The 16,368-nt window shown below is 40.4% G+C and overlaps 1 protein-coding gene and 1 long non-coding RNA gene across 2 annotated transcripts; both read right to left on the minus strand.

Annotated features, from left to right (window-relative positions):
• Positions 1 to 66: 66 nt before the first annotated feature.
• On the minus strand, positions 67 to 2,991 carry LOC136353614 (uncharacterized). Its single transcript, XR_010736940.1, has 2 exons — positions 2,617 to 2,991; positions 67 to 2,409 (listed from the first exon to the last, which is right to left on the minus strand). It is a non-coding gene; the product is annotated as an uncharacterized lncRNA (long non-coding RNA).
• Positions 2,992 to 7,452: 4,461 nt separating this feature from the next.
• On the minus strand, positions 7,453 to 9,775 carry LOC9266422 (LOB domain-containing protein 30). Its single transcript, XM_015758344.2, has 2 exons — positions 9,205 to 9,775; positions 7,453 to 8,373 (listed from the first exon to the last, which is right to left on the minus strand). Exons 1-2 carry the CDS (start codon positions 9,559 to 9,561, stop codon positions 7,921 to 7,923), a joined length of 810 nt encoding a protein of 269 aa, XP_015613830.1. The 5' UTR covers positions 9,562 to 9,775; the 3' UTR covers positions 7,453 to 7,920.
• Between the last annotated feature and the right edge of the window lie 6,593 nt (positions 9,776 to 16,368).

Raw genomic sequence — 16,368 nt, forward strand, 5'->3', positions numbered from 1 at the left:
TAGGTGGCACTGTTGATTTGGGCCAACTTATCCAGGCCATCCCATGCATGCGGAAAAGCAGAGGGCTAAGCGGAAATAAGTCCAATTTTACTCTCTCAATATAGCTCCAATCTAACTTTATAACCCTAAACTGTAATATCAGATATCTTGATCCCTAACTATTAGTAAAACTTTATAATTTAACTCTCTCAACAGTTTTACTAATGTGGCGCTTGATCCGGCCTATCTTGCTAAGTCATCCTGTGTGGCCCACATGTCATTCTCTCTCTCTCCCTCGTTTCTTTCTTCCTCTTCCTGTCTTCTTCTTGATGGTGGTGGTGTCTGCCTCGAACCCCGCCGCGCGTCTCCGGCTCTGCCACGCCTTGGTGTCTTGGTGATCAACACCTCAAACGCCGAGCACCTGGCGACGGCCGCCATGTGTGTACTGGCTCTTGAAGTGGTTGATGTAGTCGGCGGAGATGTCGATGGCATCGGTGGGTCGGGGAGGCTGCTGACGACAGCGGTGGCAAGGGTTCGCGATCGCGTCGCGGCCCCACACGAGCTCAGCGGCGAATCCATCCGCGCTGTGGGCGAGGTTGCCGATGACAGCCATGGATTGCGCCACTTCGGGTCATCCGCCACCGCGCGGCTGAACCGGAACCCGATGACGAAGCTGCAGCACGCGAATGTGGTGACCTGGACGAGCAACATGAGCTCGCACTCCTCCATCGTCGGCGTCGGCGGTAGTAGCTCATTACAGGGGCGGATCCAGGAGGGATTAATAGGAGGATCAGAATAAACTATATAAAATTATAGTCCCTCTTCTAATGAATACTTCCTCCTTCTCTAAATGTTTAACACCGTTGACTTTTTTAAACATGTTTGACCGTTCGTTTTATTCAGAAACTTTTGTGATATGTGTAAAACTATATGTATACATAAAAGTATATTTAATAATAAATCAAATGATAGAAAAAGAATTAACAATTACTTAAATTTTTTTGAATAAGATGAACGGTCAAACATTTTTAAAAAAGTCAATGGCATCAAATATTTCAAGATGAAGGTAGTATATGACAGAAAATTTTAGTGGGGCCTTCATGAGGGATCTTAGGCCATTCCCAACCCAATGACTAAGATGTTGTCCATAGTATTAAATACGCTGCTACATAGGATGAAAAATAACGTGGCAAGTGAATAAATGAGGAAAGAGAAGGAAATCATGTCTTGCATGAGACATGGTTTCTACACAACATCCAAGACATCATGTGAGATAAGTACCATTAAATTTTAGTATAGAATAGTGGTGTTTGCATTGGAAGAGTGGTGTCTACTACTAGTTTCTTGATGATGTGGAGTTTATGGAAACTATGTCTAATGTTTTGGGTTGGAAATGGCCTCATCGTTACAACAGGGGTAGTAGGGGCTCGAAACCCCACAGACCCCATGGTGGATCCACCACTGGTACCAGGTACCAGAAGGGAGCACACGTTCACTACGTGAAATCTCACCTATACAGAAGAAAGGAAAGGGATAAGTCACTTAAAGTATGCCGTAGCAACGGGATCCCGTTGTGTAGCTGCCCTCATTATTAAAGCTAGTGAAATTTGACTCCCTCAGCGGTTTTGATAGTAGTTTTTGTTGACGTGACACATTGACTTGGTCCACTACATTGATGGCAAAAATACAGGTGAGGTCCACATATAAGCCCCCTTCTTCCTTCTCTATCTTTTCCCCAACAAGCAGTAAGTGAAGGCGGCGGCGATGCTGATGGAGGTGCCGCGGGGAGCGGTGGATGCAGCGGGCAAGGCGAGGCAGCTCAGGGACTTCTCCACTAGGATTGGCTCCTCCAGGGTGGCCAGATCTTCTCCCCAGGCTCGTACGTTACCCTCAAGTTCAGGACCTTGTCAGCTGCGTCGCCGCAAGGACTCCACAGCCTATGAGGAGAGGGGGCCCGAGGAGAGGCTAGTGGTGGGGGCCGCCTCATCTCCTTCACGAGACCAGCACTACGTTCTCTCCCCACCCCACCATTGCGTCGGCGCCACGAAGGAGCTTTGTGCGGAGTTGGCCACGTCGACAACACCATCAAGGATCAGCAGTGGTGGATCCACCATGGGGTCTGTGGGGTCTCTAGCCCATGGTGGGGTCTGTGGGGTCTCTAGCCCCCACTACCCGTGTTGTAACCATGAGATCCCTCATGAAGACCTCACTAAATTTTTCTGTCATATATTCATTAGAAGAGGGCCTATAATTTTGTATAGTTTGTTCAGACCCTCCTATTAATCCCTCTTAGATCCGCCCCTGCCTGATACCACGTACCATAGGCGTGCGTGATACCTCGTCACCGGCGTCACTCCTCTGCAACCGGAGTAGCACATCACAGGCTGGTACCTGGTACCAGTATGGTACCAGCTGCATGGTGTGTAGTACCTGGTACATGTGGAATCGGAGAGATTCAAGAGGATAGGACAGGGGAATCGATACTATCCATATAAGCCGGAGAAAAAAATCAGCAAAGGAAATCATCTACCAAAAAAAGAGAAAAGGAATTCAACCGGCGGTGAAGCATTGCCGACCGGGGAGAGAGGGGGGGGGGAGGAATCAGGCAGAGTGGAAGGTAGTGCGAGGGGTACCTACAGGTATCGAAGGAATGGATGCGAGCAGTGGCGCAACACCGCCGCCATGGGGAGGCGGCACGCCGTTGCACCGCCGCACCGCGTGTTCTTGAGTCGGCAGGAGTAGCTCTGCGCGGCGCCGCCTTCCCCGACGCCGGCGAAGGAGAGCGGGCCGAGCGTCCTCCACGCCCAACGTGCAATCCCGTGCAGCTAGCCGCCATCGTTGTGGTAGTCAGAGAGAGAGAGAGAGGGGGGGGACAGGAATGGGAAGAGATAAAGAAGAGGATAAGATGCTAGATATTTAGTGGTAGTAGTTATCCCGTGTGTACAGGATACTGTTGAGTAGTTTTTCTGTTTTATACTTGGGGGTTGAGGTATCCGGTATTGCGGCTGAATGGTACTATGTATCAGATTAGATCTATATTTGAGGGAGTCAAGTAGACTTTTTTCGGGCTAAGTGTGACTGTGTGAACCAAGTTGAGCCAAGTGCGGATCGAAAGAAAATTTATTTTTCAGATTCATTATTTTTATCTCAGCCGAGTTAAATAAATGCTGAAACAAAATTATTCTTTAAGAAAAGTTGAATAAGAAGGGATGGAATATAAAAATTCATTGAAAAAAAAACATCAGAGGTGCATCCAATTGTATTTTTTTCACTAAATAGCAAGGAGGCACAATTAATTCACGCTAATCTCTTATGTTACAACCGTTATAATGATATACTAACACGTTGTTGACTTTTGAATATAGGTTTGACCATTTATCTTATTAAAACTTTTTTACATAATTTCTATTTATTTTGTTGTAAGTTGTTTAATCACGAAAAATACTTTAAGCATGATGTACTCCCTCCGTTTCTAAATATTTTTGACACCGTTGAGTTTTTAACCACATGTTTGACCGTTCATCTTATTAAACTTTTTTTGAAATACGTAAAACTATATGTATACATATACGTATATTTAACAATAAATCAAATAATAGGAAAAGAATTAATAATTACTTAAACTTTTTGAATAAGACTAATGGTCAAACATATTTAAAAAAGTCAACGGCGTCGAATATTTAGAAACGGAGGGAGTATATGTTATGCATTTGCACAAATTTTTAAATAAGATAAATGGTCAAACGTGCATCCAAAAGTCAACGGCGCCATCTATAAAAAAATAGAGGGAGTATTGTTTAAGATAATAAAATAATAGGTTTAAGATTACAACAATTATTATTTTTATGTTTCAAAACTAAGCATTGTACAAGGCCCCGTGTTTAGTTTCTCCCTATTCCCAACTTTCTATCACATCATATCACATCAAAAACTTTTCTACATACATAAACTTTCAACTTTTTTTTTCGAACTGCCAACTTTATTTAAGCTTCCAACTTTTTTCAGGAACTAAACACACCCTAAGTTATATTTATTGTTTAAATTCCAAAATTTTGTTTGGAGTTTGTCAATAAATAGTTATGATGGAAGGAGAATACACCCTTGATATATTAGATATTTCCGAAAATTTGGAAAATACTCCATATTCGGCAACCTAAATAAATCAGGTTTCGGAAAAGTATGGTTGCATCTAAAAGCTTTCTGAAACCTCAATCTATCTACAAGGAAGATCTTTAATAGTATATATATTTTAGAACTCTTACCGGCATCGTGGGAGGTGCTTTGGGTATCCTGAAAATTTTTGTTTTGGTCATAGCGGGTAAAGTTGGAGAATAGGTCTTATAGAGCAGTTATTTTATAGTATACTTTTCTTCTCTCAATTATTATTACAGTCCTTCTACAAAAAAATTATTACAGTCTAATTTTTATTCTCAACTTATATTAAGTATACATTTCTCATCAGTCCAAACAAGACAATTTTAGTACACACGTACACATACCACAATACACACACATAATATCACACTCACACAGGTGTGAATGCATCCTTGATCTCACTAATTTGAGTGTAGTTTGACCATCATGCATCATGGATGGATATATTGTCTAACACTTTGAGATGCCACGTTATCCCTTGAGCAGTGTCTCTCTGGCACCCTCTCACCAGGGTTTACACTTTCGATTTTGGTAGGACCAAAATTTATGAAATTTCATGATTTTCGGTACTTTTTTGGACCCCTTTTTTTTTGGAAATTGTGATAGATTTTGACCGAATTTGAATAAACTTGTACCAACTGCAACAAAAATTTGAGAAATCCCGAAAATTTTGGTTGATATATTGATTTGCCGGTGGGATCCGAAATTTCAAACCGAAATTGCAATAGCCGCCTCCAAAAGCCCTTGGCCCCCACACGGCTAGCTGCTACACCATCTCTGTTTGATCCATTATATTGCCTCCAACGTTATTTGCTCTAGGGCCGATTTCGCCATTGGGCTAACATGTCAGTCTACTGGATACACTACGAAAAAAAAACTTTTTTCACGTGGTTGGCTCACCCGCCTGTCAAAAAGGTATGAAAAACAACAATTTTTTTCCATGCGGGATGTAGCCTGTCCAAACTCGCAATACTTAGATATGCCCCCATTCAACCGAAACTCTTTATATTTTGGGACAGAAGAAGTACTATGTATGGATGCTTCTGACCTACTTAATATAATTTCACACCAAATAGTAGTTTAATTCCGCTACCCCAATGTTTAAACTCCATATCACAAAATTATTTCTCTGATCTCCACTGACCACTGTACTATTGCTTATTGGGGCAGATTACTTTCGTAAGACATCTATATTCTTCCATGATTTACCTTAATTGATTTAGAACCGACTTTTTAATTTCTTCATAGCATTGAGAACTGTGAGGTGGTTACTAGCAGGTTTTAAGGAAACCGCTTCATTAGGACCAGGACCAAGGTCACTTTTTTGTGCAGTGTTAACCCTGACTACCATTATTCTTTTATATTTAAATTAAAGATTACTTAAACTCAACATCGAAAGGCTTCATTTTGAATTGTGTTAAACTTGCGTCTTTAAAAAATATTCCTTTTTTTTTCATCCACAAATTGAACGTCTCTTTTTCTGTTTGGTAAATTGACATGCCAGCAACTAAAAGCTACTTTTGTGCAGCTACAAGCATATATAACACTATAGTGTGTAAATCAAGTCAATGCCAACACTACATATAGAATTTCTAAAACAACATAAGATGGCTCTTCATTAATAAGACATTTACTTCAGTTCAGGGTAGCACTGAACAGTTGGTACCATATATTTGCAGCATGCAGAAATATATTCTTTTCCAGCTAGCTACTCACATTATTCTACTAAAATACTGTCAAATATATATAGATATGCATTTTTTTCACACCAAACTTGAGAAAGGTAACTAATATCTATGAAGTGCTGGAAATCAAGTATTTAATTTGGCATCTAGCTAATATCTTGTGCTTATATATATTAAGAAAAGACGTTCTCATGTGTGATGGTGTCGCTTATGTATCAATTCTAATAGTAGGAGAATCCAATACATTTGATATCACGCACGATAAATTTGCAAAGAATAGTAACAGCTATATGGAACTTTTGCGATCCTTGCACGCAAAATGTACACATTAATGACACGATTCATTGCATATATGACAACTGTTGATTAATGCTCTTATTTCTAAGAAAGCTAATTAAATGCATTACTAATGATCCAACTAATTATTACATTCTTTAGTTTGTACAAATAATACTTGTTTCCTATTAATGTTTATATTCTTACTTGTGCAAAAGTTGCAGAAATAATATTGTTACAAGGAATATTATTGATGCTAGGTACCAGCTAGTTATAATAGTTACTAACTTACCATAGTTACATGTCAAATTTACCCTGCTTTGATAATTTACGGTAGTGACGATCTTCCTTAAGAAAAAAAAGACCTGTCTAATTAATTAACGAATCAAAGAGTAATGTAGAGACACATAATTAACTTACTTAACTAGTAGCAGTATCCCTATTATTATGCATATATAGTACCATGTATTTGCACGCATGGCCGGTCGCCACAGAAACATCATCTTAAATTAGCTTAGAGTACATGCCAAAATTAACTCATATGCATATGCATGTTCATTACGGTAATAATTAGTTACCTACATGGACTAGTAGTAATCATGAAACTTTTCAATGCGGTTTGGACACATTAAAGAGCTAGCTAAACTGAAACATGTACTTTCCTATGGCATCATATTATTCATATCCCAACCGCTTGTCATTTTCCAACAATTGATAACAAAGGAGTCCCTGAATACAAGGGCATATGATATAACTTCAAGAAACATAAGGAGAGAAAACATTGTTGTGTGCATGCTGCATGGTCTTAGTCAAAGATGTCCCACCAAAGCTATGCTTCCTGTCTGTCTCTCACTCATCTATATATCAAACTCTAAAATATAATCCCCTGCCAATCATTTAGCCCCAGATATACCACGACTCTTCATAGAGAAATAAACTAGTTTAATTAGGCTTGTTTTAAATGTACTGTGTCCCATTAGAAATAGCTAGCTAGCTAGCCAGACTGAATCTAAGACTAAGGTTGCACCATATGAATACTTGCATTATTGTAGTTGTAGAAGCACGAAGCAAGTAAAAGGAAACCAACACCTGGCTCTAGCCTCCAAGTACTCACATATGTTCACACTTTATTCAGTTGCCACCATACATATATGTTCAGTTACCATTAACCCCAAAAATGCTCATTTTGCTACTTGCTAGCTGTTGTATATATTATGGCAAAAAAAAAAAGCTCATTTGTCATAGAGAGATCAGAAAGTCCCAAATTAAGACTGACTACACTTCACTTCAGATGTTCAGTTAGAACCTTGAAACAGAAATCAAACAAACTTCAAACACAACCGTAATTAATCTGCGATGAGACAAAGATTTTTTTTTTGTATATTGAACTAAATTAGACCAGGTTTTGTTTTTTGCAATTAGAACTGTTGCAATGGAACAGTGATCAGGGCTACAGCTAAGCTAACAAGAACTCATCCCCAAGCTTCCTCTTTTGGAGCAAACTCCCAAGCATTATAAAATGGTGCAAGTGGGCACCCCTTGCACCCTAGCCCAAGAACAAAGATGATACGCGAAAACCGGGCAATGCCTGTTACCTACCATCTCCATCCCCAACATCACCATCATCGTCTTCCTCGCCATCGTCGTCGTCGTCGTTCGATTTTTCGCCTCAACGACATGGAGGATTTGGTGAAAAAAATTTCACCATTGGGATTAAATTCTCTTCTTGCCTCAACCAATGCATTCATGAATGATTAACACCTGATCAATTAGTCCATGAGCTAGCTAGCTAAGCTGAATTGATGATCACACACAGTGAGGAGGATCACTGTGTGTGAGGTGGCGGCTCCAGCTTGGAGCTCGACGACGACCGTCCATGGCGGTCAAGAAGCTCCCTCGCCAGCGCTTGCAAGTCGCCGCCGTCGCTGCCATCGTCGTCGCCGCCTCTGCTGCTCGACGAGCCGTCGCCCATCCGGTCATAGGGGTGATGATGCAGCTGCTGGTGGTGGTGTTGCTGCTGCTGGTATAGTCCCCACTGCGGCTGCGCCGCCGGCAGTGGGTCAAAGAGGGTGGACAGGTCGGCGGTGACCGGAATGTTGGCCGCCGACGACGATGGCAGGTCGGAGAAGTTGAAGTTGGCGGCGGCGGTCATCGGCATCAGTGGCTGTGGCTGTGGCGGCGCCAGGGTCGGCCCGGCGACGTAGGGCGGCGGCGACGGCAGCTCCATCGTCGAGAGGTGACCTTGCAGGTAGTTCAGCTCGGACTGGAGACCTGCCACCTGAGAGTACATATACACATGGGGAATTGAACCAGATCATCATCAGTAAAATGGACAGAAAATTAGTACTTGGCATAATCAGATCAAGAGAAAATGTAGGTAGCTATACTATATACAAAAAAATCTTAATGAAATGCTGATCATATTAGTAAAGAAAAGGAAGAGGAGAAATGGTTGGGAGCTATACTAGCTGCAGCTTCAAGAACTACTAGAGATTGATGCATCCTAATTCCTAGCTAGGGCTTGCTAAATTACCATTTTTCTTTTGTGGGTGTGAAATCCAAGCATGTATGCATACCCTCCTTGATTTCAGAGCAAGAGAGAGAGAGGGGGGGGGGGGACAACAACCTGATGCATGATATAAAATGATGTGATAAATGGGGATATCATCATGCATCTATCTATCAATCTATCTATCAGAAGATTCAGAGAAAGAATGAAAGAAGAGAAAGCAAGAACAAGAGAGAGAGTAGATGATGGGATTTAATGATGAGATGGATGATGAGATGTGCACATCATCACTGGTAGGCCTGAGTAGTAGTGAGTAGTAACAGAAAGAGAGAAGTCCATTTCTCCAGATTAACTCCCTTGCTTAGCTTGCTAGCCTTCTCTCCTCCCCAAAAAAGGACTCCTTTGCCTTCTTCAAGAAAAAGACATCCATCCTTCCTCCAAAAACCAACCAAATCAAACCCAAGAAACCAAAACCAAAACCAAAACCAAAATAGAAGCTCGATCGATCGCACAACCACCATGACGAACATCTAAATGACTCGCCGCCACCGACGGCGACGATGAGGAGGAGGAGATCGAGTGAGTATGAGTAGTATATACCTGGTGTTGGAGGTGGAAGATGTGGGCGACGCAGCCGTAGACGGGGTCGCGGAGGCGGGCCTGGGCCTCGTAGCAGATGGTGACGACGGCGTCGAGGCGGCGGTGCGCCGGGATCTGCTGCAGCAGCTTGGACACGTTGCTGGCGCCGAACACCTTGTGCACCGCCGCGAAGTGCGCCGCCCCGGCCTCCGAGTCGAAGTAGGGCGCGAAGATGCACCCCTGCACGCACTTCCGCCGCAAGAACTTGCACGCCCCGCACGGCCCACCTCCTCCTCCACCTCCGGCGCCGCCACCTCCTCCTCCTCCTCCGCCGCCGCTGCCGCTGCCGCTCGCGCTCACAACCACCGACGAGCTCATTCTTGGAATGAGCCCCCACCACCTAGTCTCTAGCTCTCTTCTCCTACCTGCTAGATGTTGTTACCTTGGCTTGTGTAGGGTTAAAACTAACTCAAGATCGACCGACTAGTAGCAAGAGAGAGATAGACAGCGAAAATTGTTTGTTTCTCTCTCTAGAACTGAATCGATTTTCTTTCTCACAAATGGTAGAGAGAGAGAGAGTGTGTGTGTGGAGTAAGAATGGAGGAATGAGGTGGGGGCGGCTGTACATATAGGAGGGAAGAAGGGCAAAAGCGTAAATACAGCAGCAAAGTGATAAGTAGGCTGTTTGCAATCCCATTGGTGGAGGCTGGTGTATATATCCATATATTTCTATACTAGTCCCTACTTAATTACTGCCAATTTTGGGCCTAGCTAGCTTTATTTACTTTATTTTTATTTCTTTCTATGTTTTCTTAAATGCATTTTTATTTCTTTATGTTGTTGCTGGAATTATACATATTAATGGAATTTTTTTATTTAGGTCATATATAAATGTATATCAGCTACTAGGTGGTTTTCTATCTCTGTGTTTTCTTTTTGGTGCCGTTGTATTGATGAGACTTTAAAGCCAAGGCAAATGCTTGCAATTGGCCTTGGCAACAAGTACACTTCTCTTTCTCAAAGGGTTAGAATATTGCGTGAAGCAAACTGGCCTGGCTGGGGGAGAACAGCAAAGACCGAAAATTAATGCCAATTGCATCCATCCATTCGCTCTCATCTCTCTTTTTTTGTTTTTTTGGGTTAGTTTCTCTCTCTGTCACCACCATATATATTGATCACATTTCACACCACCTGCACAGACCAACAAGGATGATCTCGTCGCATGCACTCTCTCCCATGTGATCCTAACATGACATTCTTCCACTCAATACGCCACACACAAAATTGTTAGTTTTTTTAATCATACCAGAACTTTTATTTAGATAAATTATAGTGTATGTATATATTATAGTTAAGCACAAAAATAAATTATAATGCAGACAGGGTAACCCCAAATATTGACTAGGATGATGTAAAAATCTTATTTTAGCACAAATTGAGGGTGGATAATCGGGATAATATACCAAATAGAACCGCTAATGCTATCAATGGTAGCTTATCTTGTCCATTCAGTATAAAAGTATACTTCACCGATTTATTACCCCATACAATTTGAGCGAGTAACCGACAAAAGTTTCTAAACATAGATTATCAATTGTAATATATCATTATTTATATTTTTTAATTCATTCCCCAAATAATACTAATGCTACGATTATCGGAGGCATCTTCTAAGTTTAGCGTATTGGCACACTGACATGATGGTGATTGTCCAGATAAACTTCTAAACATAGATAGAACTAATGTTACGAATCGTAACGTAACTATTTAATCTATTTCAATTCATTCCTCACAGAAAAATATATTCATCGTTTAATAATCCCACATAATTAGAGCGATTGTGGATGTAAACTTCTAAATATAGATAGCACTAGTGTTACGAATCGTAACGTAACTAATTATTTAATCTATTCCATACCTCTTAACAACTATATATATCATCATTTAATCGTTCCACATAATTAGAGCCGTGGATATAAACTTCTAAACATAGATGGATAATGACATATATGATACACCAGATCATAATGCTAGTGCTATATGAATTGTAAGATAACAATTTAATCTTTTGCAAAACATGTAGTTAAAAAGAATAAAACGGTAGGTTTATCGGTCACATATTCTAAACTTAGAGCTCTAACACAAATACATTCTATTAATCATGCCATATCTAGATAAACTTCTAAACATAGATATAGTTCTAGTGTCATGAGTCGTAATGTAACTGTGTACGTAATCTATTTCATTCCTGATGAAAAAAATATTATATATCATCGATGGTCCTATAAAATTAGAGCGATTGTGGGTGTAAACTTCTAAATTAACATAGATAGATCAAGATATAATGACATATCATGAGAGCGACTGCATAGATATAGACTCTTTAACATGGATTTCATCTAATATGGAGTGGTTTAATTAGTAGATTTGATATAAGATGGTAATGTTGTTTTACTTTTATCTTAGCAAGGACTAGTAGTGTCAAGGTAGAAAGCCAACTTCTCCAATTTACTGTTTGAATGCAGTGGTGTAAGTAAATGGTTTTATTGTTCTTTTAGTAGACAGCATAAAATAATATATGTAAAACTATAGCTTGTAGGTGGCATCCTCTAATCGACAATATCAGTTTTTTGTTCTATATTTTCGCACATTATAACCAATATGTGGTGATATGATTTTTCAGACATAGATATAATCTATAATGCCACATATATACATTCAATCAAAATTTCCGCAATATAACCGAAGTGGTTGATATGAACATCTAAAGTTAGATGGAGAGCAAAATGGGCTGGATTATGTATCAGTAATATATTACCATCATAAATAGCGTATATAATTTATTATTTTTTGCTGGCTTTGGATTGTATCACTAAAAAAGTGCAGTTATTTTTTTCGACGTATCTATCTAGCTAACGCAAGGATAGAAATTCAAGAGCTCCAAAAAGTTATTCTTTGAGTATGAAGGCTTAATTAAATATATAGCTAGCTGCCAGCTGCGTCCGTACGTTGTCAACGTATGCATGTTATGAACTGCTGCCTAGCTTTGGACTCTCTTCATTCAGTGATCGATCGATCAGGTGAGAAGTAAAGTAAATGTGTGGCTCTGATCTGCATTCTGCAACGCGCTAGCTACCTTAAGCTTACTGCATTGCTCATCTCACATCCGTTACAAAGTGTACGTACCACACATGTTAAGCCAAACAGAGAGAAGAAAATTAAAGCAAATGAAAGAGAAAAATAAAAAGGACACGACAATGACCATCTGTATCCGGAAACCGTTGCAGAGCTTGCGTGAATTTCGAGGCATCGATGGATCGATCCATGCATGCCCAGACATGCATGGGAATCACCGCCAGCCATCAGCTCTAGACACTTCACCGCCTGCAGTTACGACTTACAAAACTTTATGTTTCCTTGAGGTTACATTTGACCAAGATCATATACGCGTAACACGTATATATAATCATGCAGTAGTTTAATTTTTATATGAAAGATTTTCTCATATACATATAATACATGTATAATATGTATGAGATATCAAGATAATGGGTTACAAAGGATGTGATTGTGAAATAAAAATAGATGCAGGGTCGGGATAATATGGGGTGCGGTGGAGGTTAAAACTTATCCTTTAAAGAGTGAGATAATACTTCTCAAACCCAATTTTCAAACATGTCATACATAAATATATGTATGGACAATGATTTTATCAGTTTTTCCATAATCACATGTGTTATTACAGCAAAGAGTACCTCTTCCTTGGGTAAGATATAGTAACATGTAAATATGTGTGAATGATGTGTGCACAGTTTGAACCAAAGCATATGCTAGCTTCTAGGTAGATGCAGCACTAGAGCTGGCATGCATGGACTGTGTGATCACTGTACAGTATGGCCTGATTGATCAGGAGAGTGTGTACCAAGCAAACCCTTCTTTCTCTCTCTCTCTCTCTCCCATACACACAGAGAATATAATGTGCATCTGAGATCTATAGATGGATGCGTGGAAGCCAAAAGACGGCACCCTGGCTAGGTAAGAAACTTGCATGCTTGACCACACCTCTCAAATTCACCACTTAAAGTTTTTTGTGACTCAAACACACAATCTTATCACAATTTAATTAATTAATTATGGGCCAGGTGTCCATTGATCCATCGTTAATTTCTAGTTATACTAATCATCAAATTAATTGTCACATCAAACTGGAATTCATGATCAATAATTGACAACGTACAACTGTATCACTGATAAAAAAAAACATGGAGTCCTAGCTACAAAATTCTTCAATGTCAGTACTAACCATCCATATGGAGAATGCTGCTAAATAGTACTGCACTCTTTCATATGGAGAATATGCGTACATATTTAGCTTATACCCTAAATATATACATATATCAAAAATACCCCTGGAGTTGAAGAAATACCATGCATCAAATAGATCCAAAAGTGGTTATTTCCTTTTTGTCCTTTCTTAAGTTCTCCATTTCCACAGAACTACTATAGACAAATTAAACCACTTTTTTTGGTTGAAAGTATCCATTGCTTTATTAGTTGTGCTTATATATATTACACATTAATTCCTTAGCAAGCATCTGCTGAATTATTTATTCTTTTATGCAAGGAATTAAGATAATTAAAATGAATTGGTCAGCAACAGAATTTGGTACTACTACTTTACAGGTCAAGTGAACTCCAGGCATATATATGGATGTACATACAGTTGAGATCACATTTTTTTGTCTTGCATTGCTCCTGAACCTTTTGTCCTTTGCAATATATCTTGGACGGCAGCAAAGCAGTTACTTCAACTTTATTCTGATATTTAGGAGAAACTGTTGGATGGATCCATGCAGGATCCAGAAAACATGGTAGTGATTTACAAAAGCTGTACTAACGTAGCTTTCTCCTTGGAGCAGCTCCAATGTGATCCATCGATATGAGAGGCTCCAGTTTTTGTCAAAAGTATTATAAAAATATATATGTGGCTACGTACCAGAAGTATTGTACTTGCCACTGACGCCAAATTAAACCATTCAAACTAATATAATTAAATTAATTAACTGTGTAACGTACGTTTAATTAATTTATTCATACATTTTTAATTAACTTTAGTCACGATAGTAGCAAGCTTGATGCGTTGATCAGGTGACCTGTTTCTTGCAGCGTTTGTTCTATCTGGAAGCTAGCTGGTTAATTTTGACTAGTTTCTTGCAGCCGTACACAGCCAATGTTTCCATTCATGTTTGTATATGTAGTCTACGATCGACTTGATGTATTTATTCGCATACAAGGAATGTAGGCAGAGCACTAGCTACAGGACAAAGGCACCATATTTTTCCATCGATTTTAACAATTTAGCAACTTCTTAACTTAATATGATGCAAGAGAGGAAGAGACTGCATCGATTTCTGTGTATTATATATGAAAAAAAATGTTTTAGTAATAACTTCTTACCGCTGAGTTTTCTGAACTTTTTCCTCACGGTCACAATTAAGCAATTTTAGGGGCTCCTTTCAAACGTGGAATTGAAAAACGGAGAAATAGAAAAAGCAGAGGATTTCGACATGTATACTAAAGGATTGTAAAATACAGAAAAAATATAAAAATAGTCGTTTGATTAGACCTGAGAAAAAACATATAAATCAGATATAAGAAAGATAGTCTTGAAGGATAATTAATTTTTAAGATGTTGGAGCTCTTGCTAACTTATTTTGTTTTTAAAACCTCTACGGGATTGACTATTCCATAGAAATTTTAAAGGACGATTAAATCCTTCGTTTTAAAACCATTCCTAATTATTTCTCCAATAGAATTAAAATCCATTAAAATTTCTATGTGTTTTTCCAGTAAAAAAAATCAAATGGACCCTAATAACATGAAGGCCCGTAGAAACACAGAGTTAGATCATCTAGGTGCATGCATGCAAGAATTTTATGATAGTATTGTCGGAATAAACAGTTTTTGTGATTTTTTTTAGCATACCTTGGCCTAGTAACATAAAAGCCCGTGTGGCCCATTGTTTAGTGTTGGTGGGATTAATCTCCACAAAGTGAGTTTAATTAATTAAGCAGGTTGGGCCAGTATACGATCGACATGTTCCAAACATAACACATGTTAAGCCTTTTACATGAAGAAATGATCTAAGTATAAGTACGTCCCAATAGCTAATTAGACCTAGTTTTATTTCAAATTTTGAGATATAAGACGAATTTCTTTGATAGATTTGACTTAGGTACGTTTAGCGAGTTTTGAGGAATTTGACTTAGATTTGACATATTTTTATATCATTTAAGTTGGATTTGATATACATTTTTTAACAGATTTGACAGACTTAGATTTGTAAAAACTACTAAACATACTCATAATTTGACAGCATCCATCCTTATCTGTATATAGTTTCTTTCTTTTTCTTTCTTTTAGAGGTATTTTGGTCTTTTTATCCTGTATATTCCATACACTCCTAACACTTGGTTAGAAAAGGGTCGGACAGCGAGTTCCACTACTACATGATAGATTTTCCTAGACGTCGCCCCCTTTTGTTTCCATGCGGTCCGTAAGTGGAACCGCATAGAAAAATAGGGGGACAAGCGCTGGGCTGTCACCCGCACGGGAAAATGCATTATCCCATGCGGGCTACTAAGCCAACCGCACACAAATTGTCACCCGTACGGGCCCACCTCTTTTAACCACGCCCGCGCGCACCATCTCCCACTCCACCCGCTCCTCCACCTCCCTCTCTCCCACTCCACTCCTCTCCTCCTCTCATCCCACTCTCCTCTCCTCTCCTCTCATCCACTCTGTCTCGGCCGGCCGGCGGCGCGGCAGCATGTGGCTGGCGCGCGGCCCCTCCCTCCCTCTCCCTTGACTGTGGGAGCAAGCGGCGGCGGCGAGCGACCACGGTGGCCCCTCTTCCCCTCTCTCCCCTCCCCTTGCAGATCCAGCGGAGGGGAGGCATGGGGGCGGCGGATCCAGCGGCGCGCGCCCCCTCCCCTCCTTTCCCTTGCAGATCCGGTGGAGGGGGGCCGACGGATCCGGCAGCGCGCGCCTCCCCTCTTTCACCTTGCATATCCGGCGGAGGGGGCAGCGGATCCGGCGGCGCGCGGCCCCTCCCCTCCCTCCCCTTGCAGATCCAGCGGAGGGGAGGCATGGGGGCCCGGTGGAGCGGCGGCATGCGTCAGCGGC

Source organism: Oryza sativa, chromosome 10, assembly GCF_034140825.1.
Source record: "Oryza sativa Japonica Group chromosome 10, ASM3414082v1".
Classification (NCBI taxonomy): Eukaryota; Viridiplantae; Streptophyta; class Magnoliopsida; order Poales; family Poaceae; genus Oryza; species Oryza sativa.